We start from the raw sequence: 19,770 nt of genomic DNA, 5'->3' as shown, positions 1-19,770 counted from the left end.
TAATTCTAATAATGATGTTTAAAGAAAAGTGTGTTTGGGAGTCAATGACATTCAAGTCTTGAACCAGAAGCTCTCAGGATGACATTTATAAGGAAGTATTCTAACAGCTGACTCTTGTCGCATTGGGGATTGCAGGAATGGATATGCAGTAAACAGTGATGAAATATGGGCTATTGCTGCCAAATGTGTTTGGATTCTACACTGAGTGACTCCCCAGACACACGACTGCACTGGGAAATGAGACGGCTCAAATCTGGACAGTTTCAAATCTATTAGAATAGACAAGGCCAATTAAAGTAACACAGCAGGCAGATGATGTCTGAGAATGGTGCTCAAACAAAAGTGTGTTTTTTAACCTGATGTAACCTGATGTTTAACCTCTCCAGTAATTAGTGTTTCAGACCATCAGGTTCTGAGTCTGTAATCAGTGACTTCACCACTAGAGAGCAGCATCAGGTTACGCTTTGACATGAAAACATTAACATGCACACAATTCTCACTCAATGCAATGCCAACATTTCCTCTAATTATGCATGTGAATATGCATAATTAAATAATTGCTTTGAAAAAATAATTCATCTTGGATAATATAAATTAAGAAAATGCTTTTTCTATTGGGATAAAATCATTAAACAATGCAATTGCACTTTTTGTAATGGCCAACCTTAATGAAATCATGATCATTTAATGATAGGGATTTTTCTAGTTTACAAATTTAAATGTATTATTTGAACTGGAATGTGTAGTTTTTATAGAACTATTAGGTTATGTTTTTTTTACATTATTCATGCATTCAGAAAAAAAAAATTAAAAATATTATGAAACTAGGTAATGTATAGAAATATCAGTGCAATTGATTATAGAGTCAAACGTATTTTATTAAGAACGTGAGAAATGGAATGTTATTCTTATTGCTTAATGAAATCAAAATTTAAGGACTTTTTATTTTACAATATTTTTATTATTATCTGACTACTGCAATAGGTAGTTTTATTGTTTGTTTGTTTTTTTACATGTTTCTGATAAGTGTTTTATTTTGTATTGCATCTTTGAATATATAAAACAAATGTTGTAATGTATGGAAATATTAATGCTTTTAAATACAGAGTGCATTTAATTAGATAAAATTGATTCATATATTTCAAAAGAAGTAGTATAACTGGAAATTATCACTTCATCTTTAAGAGAGGTAGTGATACGTCGCGCGCGTTCCTTCCATTAAACGTCGCGTTATTGTACTAATTCATCACGCGTTTGGGATCATGAACGCAGGCTTATGTTCCAGAGCTGCAGAAGCATCTGGCTTCCTTCAAGAGCGATGACTTTCAGTAAACAAGTGCACAATCGATCACTGCAGACCATTAAGGGGCCTTATCGAGCCAGCAGGAGCTCTGTGGGTGGATCTTCTGTCGCTGAGTGTCGTGGCGCTTCAGCTGGATCTCAGACAGAACCCTAATGGTTTGTTATGACCTTTCCGCGTTTCCATTAGTCTCGCTGTTATTTAACATGGAGCTTTTGATTTAACCCTGTGTATATTGAACGAGAAGAGTTAGTGGCACGTCTGGATTCCTTTACGCACGAAAGGCCAAAGACTTCAACCTGCGCCGCTCATGTAAACACAAGCATTGAGACTGCACTGATATCGGGCCTTCTGACATTATTAGCAGCGACGATCAGAAAAATCTACTCATTGGATAATACATTTCTGCTTTGCTTTTTTCCCTAGTAAATTCTGAGTAAATATTGTGTGAAATAAAAGCTTCATTTGCTATAATTAAATTATTATCTATATAGTGGATATGGCCTACTTACTTTATTGGTATGAGTAGTATTGGTATCATTCACTGAAGCGTTAAATCAGGCCTGTTCACCGTATTTTTGCACGACGGAAGCAATGTTTTTTTTTTTTAATTATTATTATTATTTTTTGAATGTCCAGATTCATTAGCCGCTATTAGTGCAATTAACTGTTTGCGCCACAAACCAGTGTGTTTATGAATGCATTAAAATAATATGATAAGATATACCAGTTTGCAGTGCAATATCAAGCAGCAGAACGGACTGTTTTTATACAGGTGAAATAAATGGTACGAATAAAACCGGAAACCGCGGCGCGCAGCTCTAACATAAAAAAATAAGGTGGATAAAGAGTTTAAGTTTTAGTTTTTTTTTTTTTTTTTTAATCAAGGGGATAGTGTAAGCTAATTGTAGTTCTTATGTTTCTAAAATGTGTATCTATTGTTGTTTTGTGTCCAGATGAACGTCCTCACTAAAGCGGAATGGGATATTTTTTCTACAAGAACCTGTGAGCGTGCTCTTCTCCAAAAAAAAAACATTTTTTTTTGTTAATTATATACAGGCATATGTGGAAATGCAAAAAATCTATTATATGTGAATAAACATAAATAAAGAAACGAATTTATGGCGCTGGAGCGCAGTAAATATAGCGAACAGAAGTGAGGTAACCATAGCAACAGTAGAACGTTCAGCGCTTTCCGATTAATTTTTTTCAAAATGAATAATAAATTAAAATAAACAATATTTTTACATTTTTAAAACATTTCTAATTACAGATTTTATAGAGGTCCTATTTAAATTGATTAATTTTATTTAGTTTATTGGCTAATTGTGCTATTAGGGGTGCCAAATAGAAATCGGATTCGCTAGAGGTCCTATTTAAATTTATTAATTTTATTTAGTTTTTTGGCTAATTGTGCTATTAGGGGTGCCAAATGGAAATCGGATTCGATGCGATTGCTGATCTCTAAAAATCACTAAATAGGCCTAACTCGTACTCTGCTTGGGTAGGTGGTTCTTGGTTGTACTATTTATGTTTTATGAAATGAAATACCGAACGTTTTGATTGGTCCATACAGCGTTCCAGCGGTGTTATAATACACATATCGACTCACAGCTATGACGTGAAACACCTGTTAAGCAGCTTCTGTGTAGGTTAGATCACTGCACACATAGAGACCAGCTAGATTCCTTTACATGACAGGACTAGTGAAATGATGACACTCAATTCATTTGCAATTCATTTCTGTATTCGCAATATAGAACGACACCTTTTCCTTTATTTATTTATTTAGGCTATTTATTTGTTTATTTATTGAACTTACGAAATATAATTCGATGAACAGAAATGAGTTTGTGCTGATAAGTTTAGTTGGAGTTTTTATGTTTTTATGCGCTGCTTCACTGATTACTGACGGATTTTCATTCTGTCAAGGGTGCGTTTATAAAAGCAATTAATAATCCGTAACAAATGTTTCCCGAGGCTGTCAGAGCCCGAAATGAACCGCCCTGAGCTGGCTAGATCGCCACTGAACTCTCCGGACAGCGATTTCATCAACCAGAGGGAATTTGGGAAAACAAACCAATTCCACAAGGTCTCCAGACTTTCCCATGATCGGCATTTAACGATTATGATGTTTTAATTTTCTAATGTTTCCAGCATGACGGGCCCGTCACTGCTGACAGACAGATGCTCCTGATGGGGGTCCAGAAATAAAGTCAATCCCAGAGGAACAAATGATGATGTTATCACTGCAAATAGGAAGAGAGAGCAGTTCAAATCACTAAGTCATTACGGCAAGTGTAATGTTTTATTTGACCACAACAGACATGCACGTATACGGTGTTGTTTGAATACTTCATTCATAAAAATACACGGAGTTCCAGCAGTGAGAAATGCGCACGGTTTTGATGTTTTGCTGCTTCTGTGAACAGGTTCTACGCTGCTTTAATTACTCCAGCAGATGACTTTGCGCTTTCAACACGAATATATTTATCACAATACAGGCGTAGATAAAGATAGGAATGCAGATATGGATATGGACAATAAAGATATCCGGAAACTCTGGGTTGAACCTGTTTTCTTCCGTAGAAAATTCCACTGTAGACCGAAACTTTCATCCTAGATATTTCGAGCACGATATTCCATATTATATATAATGCAGAAATATTAATAGATTAGGTTTTATTTAGGTTTATCACTGTAACTAACTATAATAAAAAAAAAAATGTTTAATTTTCAAAGGACCAAACATTTTTTTTAAAGGAAGCAAATTACTGTTTGGGGTATATGATAAATGATAAAATAAGTTCTCTAAATTATTTTATATAATATTTTCCTGAAATGATTAGAAATAATTTCAAGTATGTCTAACTTTTCATAATACAAATACTGAGTAGGTTATATTGGAACACAAAGCGCGCGCACATCACATGAATTATGAGAGAAAAGAAATCGAGAAATATAATAATTGAATTCCTATTAATTTTATAATGTTAAGAATGTAGAAAATTGAAGCCTATAGCAAGCGGAAAATTGGAATCTTTAAAATATGATTTTAAGCCATGTCTGATAACATTTTATTTTTTTTAAACAATAATATATAAATTGAACTGTAAAATAAAATGGATTTTATTTGAAACACCGACAAAGATGCATGTTGTGAGAGAGATGCATGGACTGTTTTAGGCTTAATTGTTTCTGTTAAATTCCATATAATAAATCTATAGTAATAGTTAAATGACTACAGTGAGATGCCAGCGGTCGGTCAGTTTTATGACCTGTTTTATGATCTCGCTCACGAATATTTCACCGGCCCTGAACTAAAATGAAATAACGTGCGCGTTCACCCGCGGCGCGTCTTCCGCATCCTCTTCCCTGGATTGTTTTGACTGCTTGATCGAGAGCAAAGCGCTACATTTCATCTCTAAATTTAAACCGGAATGGAGTCATTCGAAAACACCGTGATAGGAGGCAGTCAGGGTCATTGACCTTTCCGGTAATGAATCACGACTAATGAACGCCATCAGAGGAAGAGATATTCTAAAAAACACCATGGGGTAAAATCATCTGCTGTCATTAATGATCATAAACATAACATACTAATCAGCATCTGTAATGCATTCTAGAAATGCTTCCGTATATATGCATACATAGCCTATGCAATTGGAAAGCGTGTTGACAAACATATGTAATACTATTATTTTATAATCGATCTGCTTTTGTTTTTCCGTGGTAAACAGCGCACTATTTTTGGCCCAGTAATGTAAAGTCGTACATATGGATGAAGTATTGCCTCTGAAGTTAATTGTGTTTTCGTTTCAGCGGAGAATAGATTTCCTCTGTTTATTATAAGCATAAGGACGGATTTGCGTCACCGCGCGACTTGCGAGTTGAGATAAAGTTGCACAAATATTGAAAAAAGGAAGTGCTAACAGTCATTATAAAGTTCCACCTCTCCGAGCCGGAGGAAATAGAGGTCCTCTGCTGTATCCTAAAATACTAAAGCATCTTCTATTTTTGGCCTAAATTTAGCAGGAATATCCGCTCATTTAGCCTGAATCAGAGCTCATCAAAAACAGGATGACCAGCATCGAGAAACTCCTGTTTCCTTCTCCCACAGCAAACACACTCACAGGCGTCAGAATAAAGCGTATTACAGCAGCCACTTGAACCGGAGTTTGTTGTTTGCATATTTCTGGAAAATTTGAAAACCGATTAGAATGCATGCAAAACCTCGTTATTATTCTTTATACGAATGCATCATTTACATTACATCATCTTCTAAAATGATCATCTGAATTAATTATTTTCCACTATAAAAAAAAAAAACTATTAAATGTTAGTCAGTCTTTCTAGTTTTATATAGCCTAATGAATCCAAGTAAACCTACAATATCAGTTCGCTAAAATTAAATATATATATATTTATTTATTTATTTGTTTGTGTATTTATCCATTCGCTTATATTTAACAGCTGGTTGAATAGCTTAACGAATGTGCTCCACTAAGTTTTTTCTAACATAAGAATAAAATTACAATTTGATTTATTGAAAATTAAGACAGACACTGAAAATGTTTAATGTTGTATCATTTGAACCATCGCCATTTAATAAACGTGGTGATTTTTAAGAGTCGTAATGGAAGTGCTCGTCGTGTTTGGGGCGTGCTGGACCGTTCTGTCAACTTCCATTGGCTCACAAAGAGCCAATCAATAACGGAACTCCTGCTTAGAGCTTTTTGGACTCCTGTCTGGAGTTTCATACTTGAGGAGAAACGCAAGAGAGGGCAACTCCTTAAACCTGACCGTCGCGTTACATGTAGTTGTGTGCGATTCTCTGTCAAGAAGTTTTGGCTCATCGTGCCAGGATGTACACGGCGGGACTCAATCCGTTTTACGCGTCGAACTTTAGCCTTTGGACCGCGTACTGTTCGGGCGGTTTTGGGGTGGACAGCATGAAGAAACCCTCGTTCTGCATCGCTGATATTCTGCACGTTGGAGATGCGGAGAACATCCCCGGTTCGTCTTCGCTTATGGCTCACCTCGGGGCCCGAGGGCAGGTTCATTCGTCGGGATCCCCGTTACGCCCGTCGCCGGTCACTCCAAGCGCGTCCGCGTATCACAGGCACGGAATACACTTGACATCCAGGGCCGCGATCAACGCGCAATCCGCGCCTCCGCCGTCCAGTAAAGACCTCAAGTTCGGGATTGATCGGATATTATCCACAGACTTCGAGCCGAAGGGAAAAGAATCGCTATCATTGAGAGGTAAGACGTAGCCTATTTTTGTGCATCGCACACATACGGTTTTCCTAGTAAACATCACATCGCACTTACGAAAAGGACAAAACAATTAGGTTAACTCGGAATAGTAATGCTTGTTTGGACGCGTCCAACCCCATGCGCTTATTAATTAATGAGCATAAACATAGCATACCAATCAGCGTCTGTTATGCGTTCTACAAATGCTTTCGCACGTATATGCATACATATTTTGTATAAATATGCGTGTTTTGTTTATAGCAATTGGAAAGTGTATTGACAAACAGATGCATGATACTATTATTTTATTTTATAATCGATCTGTTTTTGTTTTTCCATGATAAACAGCGCACTATTTTTGGCCCAGTAATGTAAAGTCGTACATATGGATGAAGTATCGCCTCTGTTATTAAAAGGCAATACGAGTTTAATTGGAACTAATTGGTGTTTGTCGTTCTGTAACAGATCTCACATCGATTGTTAGTGCGAATCGGCAGTCAGCAGTCCATGTGTCTGCAAGCCCGTACTTCGCGTCCATAGACCCGACCATGAGCGAAACCTCCTCCATGATGGGTTCAATAAGCAATGCCGCCAGACAATCAGGGCAACATCAGTTTCAAGACACCTTCCCAGGTAGTGTAGACATCCCAGTCGAGCCCTAAAGAGCAGGAGAACCTGCACAGATGACACGCTCATTATTATTATTGCACTGCCTTATTTTGCATGTGTGTGCGATGGTGAGCCTATTTTGCTCATGCAATTAAATAACATGCACTTTGGCCAAAATGCATTGAGGTTTTGTTGTGTTCTAATGGCGTGTGTGTTGTTTGACTCAAACAGGGCCGTATGCGGTGCTTTCCAAAGACACAATGCCACAGACTTACAAGAGGAAAAGGTCGTGGTCCAGAGCCGTGTTCTCCAATCTCCAGCGGAAAGGCCTCGAGAAACGCTTTGAAATCCAGAAGTACGTCACGAAACCGGACAGAAAACAGCTGGCCGCGATGCTGGGCCTCACCGATGCACAGGTGAGCGAATGATTATCAGTGCAAATGAATGCATGATTTAAAAAAAAAAGAAAAAAAAGAAAGAATGTTTAAAAATGAAAACAATTAGCTTTGGCCTGCATAGAGCCATCTGGAGCGTTAGCAGCTGGAGCATTGCGACACCCGCATTTCTAGAGAAATGAAAGTCAATTATAACGAATTATTGCAAATTCAGGAGGGGTGCAGTTGTTTCGTTTCAAAACATCCTAATTTAGGGCATTGGGCAAGAGTTTCTTTCTTATTTGATATCGGAAATGACACGACAGACAGCTAAAGCGATAAGGGGTTTCAAAACTTTCCAGTCAAGTGTGGAAATCTTTTTTCTTTTCTTTCAGTAGACCTGTATTTTCACTTGGACATTTCAATTAATTGGGGAAAAAAAAAACAGTTCGATTTAGTTTGTGCATGCATTTCTGTATTACCAAATTTAACAATGCACGTTTATCTCTCATTGCCATCTCAAAATAATGCAATGCAATAAATAATAATACAAATGCACAATTAAATTTGAATAATAAAAAAATACACATGCATAAAATGTTCTTGCTTTTCTAAACTATCTTTCTCTCTTATATGTTTTAGGTCAAAGTTTGGTTCCAGAACCGGCGGATGAAATGGCGGCATTCCAAAGAAGCGCAGGCGCAGAAGGACAAAGAAAAAGAACAGCCGGATAAATCCGCGACCGAAACCGAACCCAAAGAACGCGACGATTCCGAATGCGAAAGCGAACCGAGCGAGTCCGAATTCGAGGACGGAGCGGAGGACAAAAGCGACGTGGACATTTCTGACCTCAGCAAAGCCAGTGTGATTATTCCCGGAGCTCTGGCGGTCAGCACTCACGACACATCCAGCACAAACTCCACGACAGAACCGAGCACAGCCGCGCAGCAAACGCCGCTGTGAGGATCTGCGGTTAACGCGTCTCACGGGCCTTCTTCAGCCATCGCTTCATGTGAAACACGGCCTTCATGACCCTTGAGAGAGGACAACATCAGCGCTCTGCCTTAAACCAACCACTCCACCTTCATATGACGATTTGGGAATTGAATGTTCATGAATTAAGACGTTGATAAACTTGACTGTATTATATTTTGTCTGTAAGTATTTGCACTGAAAATGTAAATAAACGTTTGTTACTAATATTCCAACTGGTGTATTTATGGAAATCAATGCACTTTAGCCAAAACTCAAAACAAACAAATGCATTTAAATAATATAAACTAGTCAACATTTAAAGAGGATCGAAACCTTTTATCAAAGTTGTCCTGAAACTTAAAACCACTTTGATTAACTTTTTTTGATCCACTTCAAATGTTGACTATACTGTATTTAACGATTAAACAAACGCTTCCCAACCGATGAATTCATGCAAAATTAATTTCGCCACTTTTTCCTGAATAACAAATTAAATAGGCTAATAAAAACGATATAATAATGATTCTTATTTGCATTGTACATATTGCATATAAATATGGTTTGTCTATCGCAATGAACTCTTGCTACACAATTCTCACTAATAGCTGCCTGTATTTCTCGGTTGCATAATTCGGTAGTTCATGACATTTTCACAATTTTGCAGGAATAGATTACACAAACGACTCATGTTTTATTGTGAAAGTCAATAACTTATAAATCTTAACACGAAAACAAAATGATGGGCGAACGATTGGGGCAAGTTGCCACACGGTTTCTCTCTAGCAGTGGTTTTAGATGATAAAACCAGCCATTAGCCATCCAAGCCAAGATTCAAATCATCATACTGATCAGAATGGATTAATTTTCATATAGCGTTGTTAGGTAAACAACTGTACAGAATAAAAGCACAATGGCATGCGTTAATTCTGTAATTTAGTGCAATAATTGAATAAATATCATTTTTATTATATATTTAATTCTATTTTATGTTTATTTTTGACCAAATTATTAGTTTTTACGTGTGTTTCATAATTGTTTTTAGATTTAACTGCAAACTATTCAATAGCCTATAATCCAGATACAGTATGTCATGGAAGATGGCTTTTCATACTGGAGAAATAACACATTCTTTTCAAGTTATTGTCAATAAACTAATGGTTTCCATACAGTACGGCAACATCTCATTTCATAGTTTTTCTCCTCTGTTTGTGGACATTCCCATCATAAGGCCGTGATGGATGTTGAAATAGACGTCTTTTGGCCTGTCAGGCCTTTTAGAGTCAGGTTAATGTAATTCTGCCAAGGCTTTTTCGCCCTGAAAAATGTGAGCTGGGTGAAATCTAGCGTCCAACAATAAACAGAGAGCGAAGAGCTTGGATTTATAGTTTGTATACATTCGCTGGCTCCAGATATCAGCAACAGAGCGGATGAGTATGTTTTATGAATGTAGGTTGAGATCTGCGCATCAAAAACTACTCCATTTATGGACTCTGGCTGTCTAAGCTACACTTCACATGCCATGTAATGAGGTGGAGTGTATAATGTCAGGGCAAAACTATTCGAGGATTTGGACAATAATCCATCCAGAGATATTACAGCCTCATGACATTACTATTAGTGTATATTTTACATCTTCAGATGAGTTATTGCACATTCAAGTATTGCAAAAAAGAGGTTTTCTCTGGTTTATTAAACTGTTGATAAAGAGACAGGCTGTTTACATGAGGCTGTGATAACAGGCAGTTTATGTAGTTTAATGAGTTCAGTTCATAAACTGATAAGAGTGGCTACTGCGAGACGATCCAGATGAACGTTCATGAAGTGCAGATTCATAACAGCATTGAGTCAGAGCGCCACAAAGAAGCATTCAAGTCTATAACCCAAAACAGGCCTGTTAACGGCATTAGTGTCTGTGAGAATAATTAGGATTTAAAAGACATTCATAAATCTGGAACATCCCAACAGTTTGTCTGTCCCAGGAAGACAGCAAAATCACAGTGAATGAAGCCAGTAGTGTGTGTGTGTGTGTGTGTGTGTGTGTGTGTGTGTTTGTGTCTCTCAACTTTATCACTTTGAATGGCAAGTGTGAAAATGTGACTTGTAGATTGATACATAATACTTTATTCATCAAGGATGCGTTCAATTGATCAAAAGTGGCAGTAAAGACATTTATGTTACATACATGTAAATATTGATCTTTTCAACTTTTTATTCAAAGAATCCTGAAAAATAAAATGTATCACAGTTTCCACCAAAAAAGCAGCACAACTGTTTTCAACATTGATAATAATCAGAAATGTATGTTGAGCAGCAAATCAGCATATTAGAATGATTTCTGAAGATCATGTGACACTGAAGACTGCAGTAATGATGCTGAAAATACAGCTGCGCATCACAGAAATAAACTACAGTTTACAATATATTACAATAGACAACAGCTATTTTAAATTGTAGTAATATTTCACAATTTTATGCTATTTACTATATTTTTTAAAAAGGTAGGGTGTTATATATATATTATTCCTTACAAGTCACTAGCATAAAAAATTATTAAAGAGATCAAATGAAAACAATTGTGACAAACTCCTAAAATGAACAACTGGAAAACTCCTAGAACTTTAGTTTCAGGTTAAGGAAGTTTCCAGGAAAAGAAAAAAAAAAGAGAAGAGAGAGAGAGAGAGAAGTCTCAGACACCAACAATGTGTCATCAACAAAGGCCATAAATAATATGAAATCTTAGTTCATATTGCCATAATAAAGTCATTTTGTTCATTTTGACTAACACACACACACACACACACACAGACATTAAGATCTCAGTAAAGCAGAGCTCTGAACATGAATGATTTCACCGAAGACCACCTGAAGCACCACGAGCTCTACTTTCCTTCATTCCAGAAAGAAGGATGACCTCTGGAGATCTCCGGTTTTTCCACTTAAGCCCACATATTGAATTCCACTTCAGGACATTCCCGCTGCCCGCGCTACCTGCAGACGACCTGCTTCACGCGCTCTTTTACACCAAAACCTAATGCAGTCCTCGACATCAGTCACAGATACAGACGCTGCATTTACACTTGCAGTTTAATCACTTTCCATGGAAAACGTTTATCTGCGAGCCGGCCTCATAATACACGCATAAATTGCCTGTCTGAGCCACGGTGTCAATCTCAAATTCTCCTTCGCAAAGTTGTGAATTACGTTTGTATGCGCAAACATGCAATAACAATAACAGTGCAAAAGCTTAACATAATACTGCAGCGTTTGATTTGTGAACTGTCTTCAGAGCTTTTATGATCACTCGGAGAAATCCCATCTGGCCCAGGATTTAAAGTCAGCCGTTTCTTCACTATTTAAAGAGCGAGTCGAACGTCCCTCTGACCTCGACACAGAGCAGCTCGCAGGCCGAGACGTTTTGAGTAAGGAGCTGCTTCAAATAAATTAGGGCTCTGTGTGTTTTCACTTCCAAACACATTTGCGAAGGATTAATGTGACGGATTCGGATCTCGGCGGGACCAGAGCGATTCTCCGATGGAGCCGCTGATAAACTGACAGTGATTAGCAGAGTTTAACTCTCCAGAATGTTTCAGGCCTGTAATGCAAGTCAGTCCATCGATAGATCAAGTTTGAAAAATTTTCCAACAGTGAATCAGGAAGCATTACCTTCCCAAAAATAAATTAGTTAAATTCTCAAGACTTCCCCAAAAAAAAAAAAGATTTTATATATAATAATTTATCAATAATAAATTATTGAAATTTTATAGTACATATAATAATTCTATTCTATTTCTAATTCTATAATTCTAATATATTAATTTATATATTATATATTATTTTTATTTTATGTATACATAGCATTCAGAGATATGTAAAATATATAAAATGTTTATAAGAATAAATTTAGATATAATTAATTACCAATAATAATTAATATAAAAATAATTGTATTTTATGTTTTTAATATATTAATTTCACACACACACACACACACATACATATATATATATATATATATATATATATATATATATAGTCATGGCCAAAAATATCGGCACCCTTGGTAAATATGATCAAAGAAGGCTGTGAAAATTAATCTGCATTGTTAATCCTTTTGATCTTTTATTAAAAAAATTCACAAAAATCTAACCTTTCATTGGATAATAAGAATTTAAAATGGGGGGAAATATCATTATGAAATAAATGTTTTTTCTCTGATACACATTGGCCACAATTAACGGCACCCTTTTATTCAATACTTTTTGAAACCTCCATTTGCCAGTTTAACAGCTCTAAATGTTCTCCTATAATGCCTGATGAGGTTAGAGACACCTGACGAGAGATCAGAGACCATTCCTTCATCCAGAATCACTCCAGACCCTTCAGATTCACAGCTCCATGTTGCTGCTTCTTCTCTTCAGGTCACTCATGTTCTACAGGGTTCAGGTCAGAGGACTGGAATGGCCAGCAGAAGCTTGGTTTTGTGCTCAGTGACCCATTTTTGTGTTGTTTTTGAGGTTTGTGTTTGGATTATTGTACGGTTGGAAGATCCAAACATGGCCCATTATAAGATTTCTAACAGAGTCAGTCACTTATTGATTTTTTATCTGTTGGTATTTGATAGAATCCATGATGCCATGCGTCTAAACAAGATGTCCAGGACCTCCAGCAGAAATATAGGCCCACAACATCAAAAATACAGCAGTATATTTCATTGTACACATGGGGTACTTTTTATCCCTGTGTTCACCAAACCCATCTTGAGTGTTTGCTGCTAAAAAGCTCATTTTTAAGTTTCATCTGACCATAGAAGCCAGTCCCATTTGAAGTTCCAGTCGTGTCTGATACTGAATATGCTGGAGTTTGTTTTTGGATGAGCGAGGACAATTCTTCTTGAAACCCTCCCAAACAACATGTGCTGATGTAGCTGCTGTTTGACCATTTTTTTTTTAAGGTTTTCTGACCCGAGACTCAACTATTTTCTGTAATTCTCCAGCTGTGGTCCTTGGAGAGTCTTTATCCACTCAAACTCTCCTTCTCACCGTGCATTAGGACGATATAGACACACGTCCTCTTCCAGGCAGATTCCTAACATTTTATGTTGATTGGAAATTCTTAATTATTGCCCTGATGGTGGAAATGGGGATTTTCACTGCTCTAGCTCTTTTCTTAAAGCCACTTCACTAATTTGTGAAGCTAAATTATATTTTGCTGCACATCAGAAATATATTCTTTGGTTTTTCTCATTGTGATGATGATTAAGAGAATTTGGGCTTTGGGTAACACTTTAGAATACTGTTCCTTCGTTAATTAATAACTATACAGGAACAAGTGACTAATGCACTATTAACATTGTAGTAACTACTATTACATAACTACTATTTTTTTAATATATATCCTGGAGAACTACTAAGAACTACTGTATTCAGGTTCATAATTAATGTGAATTATGCATAATGTATAATTAATTCTAAAATGAAGATCATGGTAAACCACTAGTAATGACTCAAGAATGACCAAATTCTTCTAAATGAACTACTAATTACTTGGATCAGTATTCTAAAGTGAAAATCATCATAACTTCCTAATATAGACTGACGTCTTTGTAAAGCTTTTGAGATATATGTAAGGTTTTGGATAGTAATGACTCGTGTGTTACTACATCCTTCTGAAGAAATGACTAATTATTTGGATCAGTATTCTAAAGTGAAGATCACGGTAACCCACTAGTAATGATTTAAGTGTTACCAAATCTAGCAAAAGGAATTACTAACCAAAACCTTACAAAAACCTCAAAAGTTTACAATAACGTCAGTAATTACTAGGAAGTTATCACAGTCTTCACTTTAGAATACTGATCCAAAAATATTGTAATACTGATCCAAGTAATTAGTGGTAATTTAGAAGAATTTGGTCATTCTTGAGTCATTACTAGTGGTTTACCATGATCTTCATTTTAGAATTAATTATACATTATGTATTATTCATATTAATTATGAACCTGTATACAGTAGTTCTTGGGGAGGTATGAAAAAATAAGTTACTGATTAACTAATAGTGAACTACCACATTCGACTAAGCACTATCACTTACTTAATTTCTAGCGATTATCGCCGATTTGATTGCACAGATACTATTTAAACTAAACTGAGCTAGACAATGACATCTCTGAATTCAGTAATGAAATGCCTTTAACTGAAAATTGAGTGTTTAATCTTATCATTATACATTACTGACACTCTATCCTCCAATTTGATACTGTTAAGTGCTTTGACACAATCTGTATTGTAAAAGCGCTATATAAATAAAGGTGACTTGACTTGACTTGACTTACTAATTCATTAATCAGAGTTTCTTGTTAGTTACTAGTAGTTACTAAAGTGCTAATATTGTGTTACTCATGTGTTCATTAATGATGGAACAGTATTCTAAATCCGAGCTTTGTTTTCCCTCCTATTTATATTTCTGTGAAACAGGAAGCCATGGCTGGATAATTTCATGTTCATAATCACCCTGGAGTGCTCAAAATTGTGATTATGAATGGGAATATACTTCAGAGATATTTACTCATAAGAATTTCTAGGGGTGCCAATAATTGTGTCCAATGTGTATTTGAGAAAAACATTTATTTCATAATGATATTTCTTTCATAACATTTATTTCATAATGATATATATATATATACACACACACACACACACACACACACACACTCAAAAATGTATGTACAATTTAATACATAAATGTTTATACAAATAAATTTGTATATAATAATTAATAATGATATTTATAATAATTATATTTTCTATTTTTAATATAATTAAAATATTATTTTTATTAAATAAATATGTATACACAATTTTTTAAAATGAATACATAAAACTTAAAACATTTATAAAATATTTATATAATTAAGTTCATTTATAATAATTAATAATAAATTACCAATTGTAATTAACATAAAAAGAATATTACCTATAATAAATATATTTAATATTTTAATATATTAAATGTATAAATTGTATATGTAGTAAAATGTCAAAATGCACTGTATAAAATCTAAAAAATATATATAAAATGCTATTATATTAAATTATAGCTATATATATATATATTCAGCATCATTACGCAACTGTTTTCTTCTAAGAACATTCTCCACAGGTTACACTGAGGTGACACTAAATGTGTTTTATTTGGTTTAGTCGGTGCCAGCGAAACATTAGACCGTTGTCCTGCGCTCTCTGTCTGATTTATGAGGTAAAGGAACGGTCTGCTCTACAAACGACACACCTCTGACGAACAGCTTCTACCAACTACAGAAAATATAACACTACTGCCTGTTATTTAACATCACGTCGCAATGATTCAATAACCATCGCAGTCCCTTTCAGTGGAATAACACTGCTGAATGCATATATCAACGCCTTCGCTAGTACTGTGAAGGGTATGCTGTTGTTTTAATAAAATAAGGACTAGAATTACGATCGTTTTAGATGCTTAACTTCACTTTACTTAAAACACATGAAATGTTAAATAAATCCAGAGCACAGGAATGTTGTTCATAATGTGTTAAAACCACAAATGAGGGCACAGAGGACACTTCATGAGATTAAGGCTTTATAACTGATTTAAAAGTTTGAGGTGTTTATAAGCACAGACGGAGACAGCAAACCCTTCATCTTAAGAAAAACTTCATCTTTATTATTCAGTCTAAGACATGATGGACTGTGGCAGGACTTTGGATGGCGTCCTATTAGCACAACTCTACTTTTCTAGTTAAGTCACGTTTCACTCTCAGTTATTATTACTCAGTTGTCATTCAAAGAAAGTGACATTTGCAGGCCTTTCTAGCTTCGGAATGTGACATTTCTGAGAGAATCGACCATAATACACAAAATTAAAATATTATCCAACTCACATTGTGCTAATTTCTAAGGCTCTAAATGATCAACAGGATTAAAAATTGCTTAAAACCTATTGCACACAATACAGTAAATGATCTTTTAGTGTAATGGTATAAAAGTCCTTCTTCAGCTGTTGCTTCACCGTCTTTTTGACTTCAGATCTTTACTAATTTTGATCAAGTAGAGGTCAGAATAACTGCAGTCATATCTCCAGATTAACTCTTACTGAAGCAGCTCAGCTTTACTTGATTCTCCATCAATCATTTTCTAGAAACATCAGCGCGTCTCAAATCTGATCATCAGGATCTTTTGAGGAGCTTTACTTTCACTGTTCCTCAGCGGAGGAATGATCTTCATCTCACATCTTCTGAGGAGCTTTATTTCTTCATCTCTCCATCAGCATTGGATTGCATTGCATTATATGTTTGCATCATTTCAATCTCATCTTACTAAGACATTTAGTTGGAGATATGGAGCGACGGCTGATGTTTATAGCATTTTATGTAAGGATCTGCTATACTGTTTTAAAAGCATCAGAATTGTATCACTATTTGGTCATATAAATATCAGCATCTGCACCAAATTTAGGCTTCTGAATGAGCTTTTTCCTCCATGTTCTCAGACTATATGAGCCATAAAAGCCTGATGGATCAAAATATAAAACACATATGCAAAATGTTTTATATTTTTAAAAAATATTTTGTCTAAAGGTTTACAAATTGTGATTTTCAGCCTAGTATTTCATATGTAAGGCTTTACAGGGTTAATAAATTAAATAGCGCCTTCATTTCAGACTAATAAACTGCCACGTTATTATGCCTTAACCTTCTCATTTGTCTGTAAATTGCTAAAAATCATTGCTTTTACACGTTTCCTGCATTGAAGTGTTAAAATCTTCAGTGTTTTGCATGCTCACGGCCCTGAAAACCGATCTGGGTACATGGGAGCTGTCGCCACATTTCCAAAAAGCTGCATTATCGAGCGATTTCCTAACATGCTCGCAGTTTCCAGGCAACTTGGCTTTGCTTTTCCACAAACCAAAAGCGTTTGCCAGCCAGTTGGGAGAGGGTGAGGAAAAGAGAAAGAACGAAAAAAAAAGAGTCTAAGAGGCATCTAAAGTTAAATTTAAAGATGTGTTTCTTTTGGACGCCCGTCTGCGCAGCCATAAACCAAGGGAGACATTTTCATACTCGACATTTTTCATGGTTTCGCTCTGAGTTTCCTCCCTTCCTCTCGCTCCACCTTGGCTCTGGTTACGTACTGCCGCACTGGCTGCAGACCACAGGCGACGGGGCATCATCGCCTCGTGAAAAACCCAACGCCGAGCCCCCGCCCACCCCCTCTGGACGGGGCCCGGTTGTCCTTGGCCGGCTCTTGGACTTGGGGGCCGATCCTTAGAGACTTTACCACTTGGGCTCGCACTACTGAAGAAGGCTTTCAACACCCGCGTGATTTTAAAGTAATGCCTTGTGCGCACACTTAAGTCCAATCGCAGACTGTTATTGGTACTAATGTAAAGACTCCCAAGGCCGTTGAACATGGCAATAAACGTAGCCGGGAGGTTTCTGCCAACTCTGTGGCACATTTCGCTCGTAGTTTGTTATTAATTAGCGTTAAGCGCTCCTCTGTCAGAGATTTATCACGCGTCCCGTCTGCATATTTAAAGACATTTACGCTGGTTATTATAACCAAGTTCAGCCGGCCTGCGACGATATAAAAAAAACAAAGATCGAGAAGCAAATTACTGTCATCAAAGATGGAACAAAAATGATATTTAGCTGGGTTTCTATAATCGTGACGCCCGTGGCTTTTGGATTTATGGTGCATTTCAAGTTAATGGTTTCAGCCCATGAATGGCAAAGCCATGAACGTACATATGAAAATCCATCACAAAACTCGATGACAGGTCATTATTTAATTAATCAAACGTGAGCGTCAGATCACAGTTGTTTCAACTCTGTTAGCTAACATGAAGCAGCTCAACCAAATGGATGAATTGTACTACAGGATGAATCTCATGATACCAAGAACACATCCAGGTCAGTTCACACATAAATCAATAAAAATAAGTAAAATTTATGCATGTAAAACAAAGGACCATTATGATATTTCAGTCTATTTAGTTATATATATAATTTACATACAATTAATTTAATATATTTAATAATAATAATAATATTATTTATAATTATTAAATGTATTAAATTGTTAGTTTTTTTCCCCCACGAGATTCAGCCTTTAACTGTAAATGTAAAAGTAAACGTAAATGTGTTTCCTCAATATCAGAGGAGGGTTTTATTTTTGTCCTTTGTGTTTTAACTCGTTCCCTAAACGATGCCTATCTGTTTTTTCACATCCTCAATACCAATTTATCAAACACGCAAAGGAACAAGAATGATGATGATCTTCACAAATACAAAAACAACAAAACTAGTAAGCTTTAATGAGTATTTATTTATAGCTTGGTAAGTTAATGATGTGATCAAACGTCTAACACCAAGTATTAAAGTTTAAAATGTGAAAAATCCCACACTAAGAGATTAGATACCAAACACCTTTGCAGCCACCCAGAGCACCCTAGCAACACCTTAGCAGCCACCTAGCAACAATCTAGACCACTTTGGAAGCGATCCAGGGGCCAGTTGCATAAACTGTTTAGACTAGTCTTAAAAAGTTAGTCGTTTAATTTTTTTTCTTCAAGACTGGTCATAACTTTTAAATTCAGTTATGAAAAGGTAGATTGGTCTTATTTTTATTGGAAAAGTAAGACTGATTACCCCTTGGCAACTGCTAGTTGGTTAAACTAGTTCTTAAGACACAGTCTTAACAGGGTGGCTAAGTTTATGCAACTGGCCCTAGAACACCCTGGCAACACCTTAGCAACCACCCAGAACACCCTAGCAACACCTTTGCAGCCACCTAGCAACAATCTAGACCACTTTAGCACCCAACCCGAGACACCTTTGCAGTCACCAGGCAACCACTCCAAACACCCTAGAAACACCTTAACAACCAAACACCATTGCAGCCACTTAGAAATGACCAAGAGCACCAAAGAAGCATCTAAACAACCACCCAGAACACCTTAGCAACACATTAGCAACAAAAAACCTTTGCAGCCATCAAACAATGGCCTAGACCACCCTACCAACACCATAGCAACCACCCTAAAGAGAACAGCTTTACAGCCACAAAGCAACCACCCAGAACACCTTTGCAGACACCAAGCAACTATCTTTAACACCCTAGAAACACCTTAGCAACCAACCAGAACACCTTTGCAGCCACCTAGCAACCACCCTAAACACACTAACACCACCTTAGCAACCAAACATCTTTGCAGCCACTTAGA

General features: G+C 36.3%; 1 protein-coding gene across 2 annotated transcripts; it reads left to right on the top strand.

The window, feature by feature from the left end:
- Positions 1-5,434: 5,434 nt before the first annotated feature.
- hlx1 (H2.0-like homeo box 1 (Drosophila)) lies at positions 5,435-8,744 on the top strand. Of its 2 annotated transcripts, XM_058755211.1 has the most exons (4): positions 5,435-6,565; positions 7,025-7,192; positions 7,400-7,584; positions 8,185-8,744. In XM_058755211.1, the coding sequence occupies exons 1-4, from the start codon at positions 6,166-6,168 to the stop codon at positions 8,503-8,505; spliced, it is 1,074 nt and encodes a 357-aa protein (XP_058611194.1). In that variant the 5' UTR covers positions 5,435-6,165; the 3' UTR covers positions 8,506-8,744. The 2 variants fall into 2 exon arrangements, with proteins under 2 accessions (XP_058611194.1, XP_058611196.1); XM_058755213.1 differs by lacking the exon at positions 7,025-7,192 and having other exon boundaries at positions 5,461-6,565.
- The last annotated feature ends 11,026 nt before the right edge of the window (positions 8,745-19,770 follow it).

Source organism: Onychostoma macrolepis, chromosome 20 (genome assembly GCF_012432095.1).
Source record: "Onychostoma macrolepis isolate SWU-2019 chromosome 20, ASM1243209v1, whole genome shotgun sequence".
Lineage (NCBI taxonomy): Eukaryota > Metazoa > Chordata > Actinopteri > Cypriniformes > Cyprinidae > Onychostoma > Onychostoma macrolepis.
The sequence above is the reverse complement of the archived record's forward strand: the minus strand, read 5'-3'. Positions and strand labels throughout refer to the sequence as shown.

Excerpts from the sequence above, each read along its gene's own strand:
- hlx1 (XM_058755211.1), top strand. The coding sequence starts at position 6,166 with ATGTACACGGCGGGACTCAATCCGTTTTACGCGTCGAACTTTAGCCTT. Across the intron at positions 6,566-7,024 it reads AGAATCGCTATCATTGAGAG|ATCTCACATCGATTGTTAGT; the intron begins GTAAGACGTAGC and ends GTTCTGTAACAG. Across the intron at positions 7,193-7,399 it reads GTTTCAAGACACCTTCCCAG|GGCCGTATGCGGTGCTTTCC; the intron begins GTAGTGTAGACA and ends TGACTCAAACAG.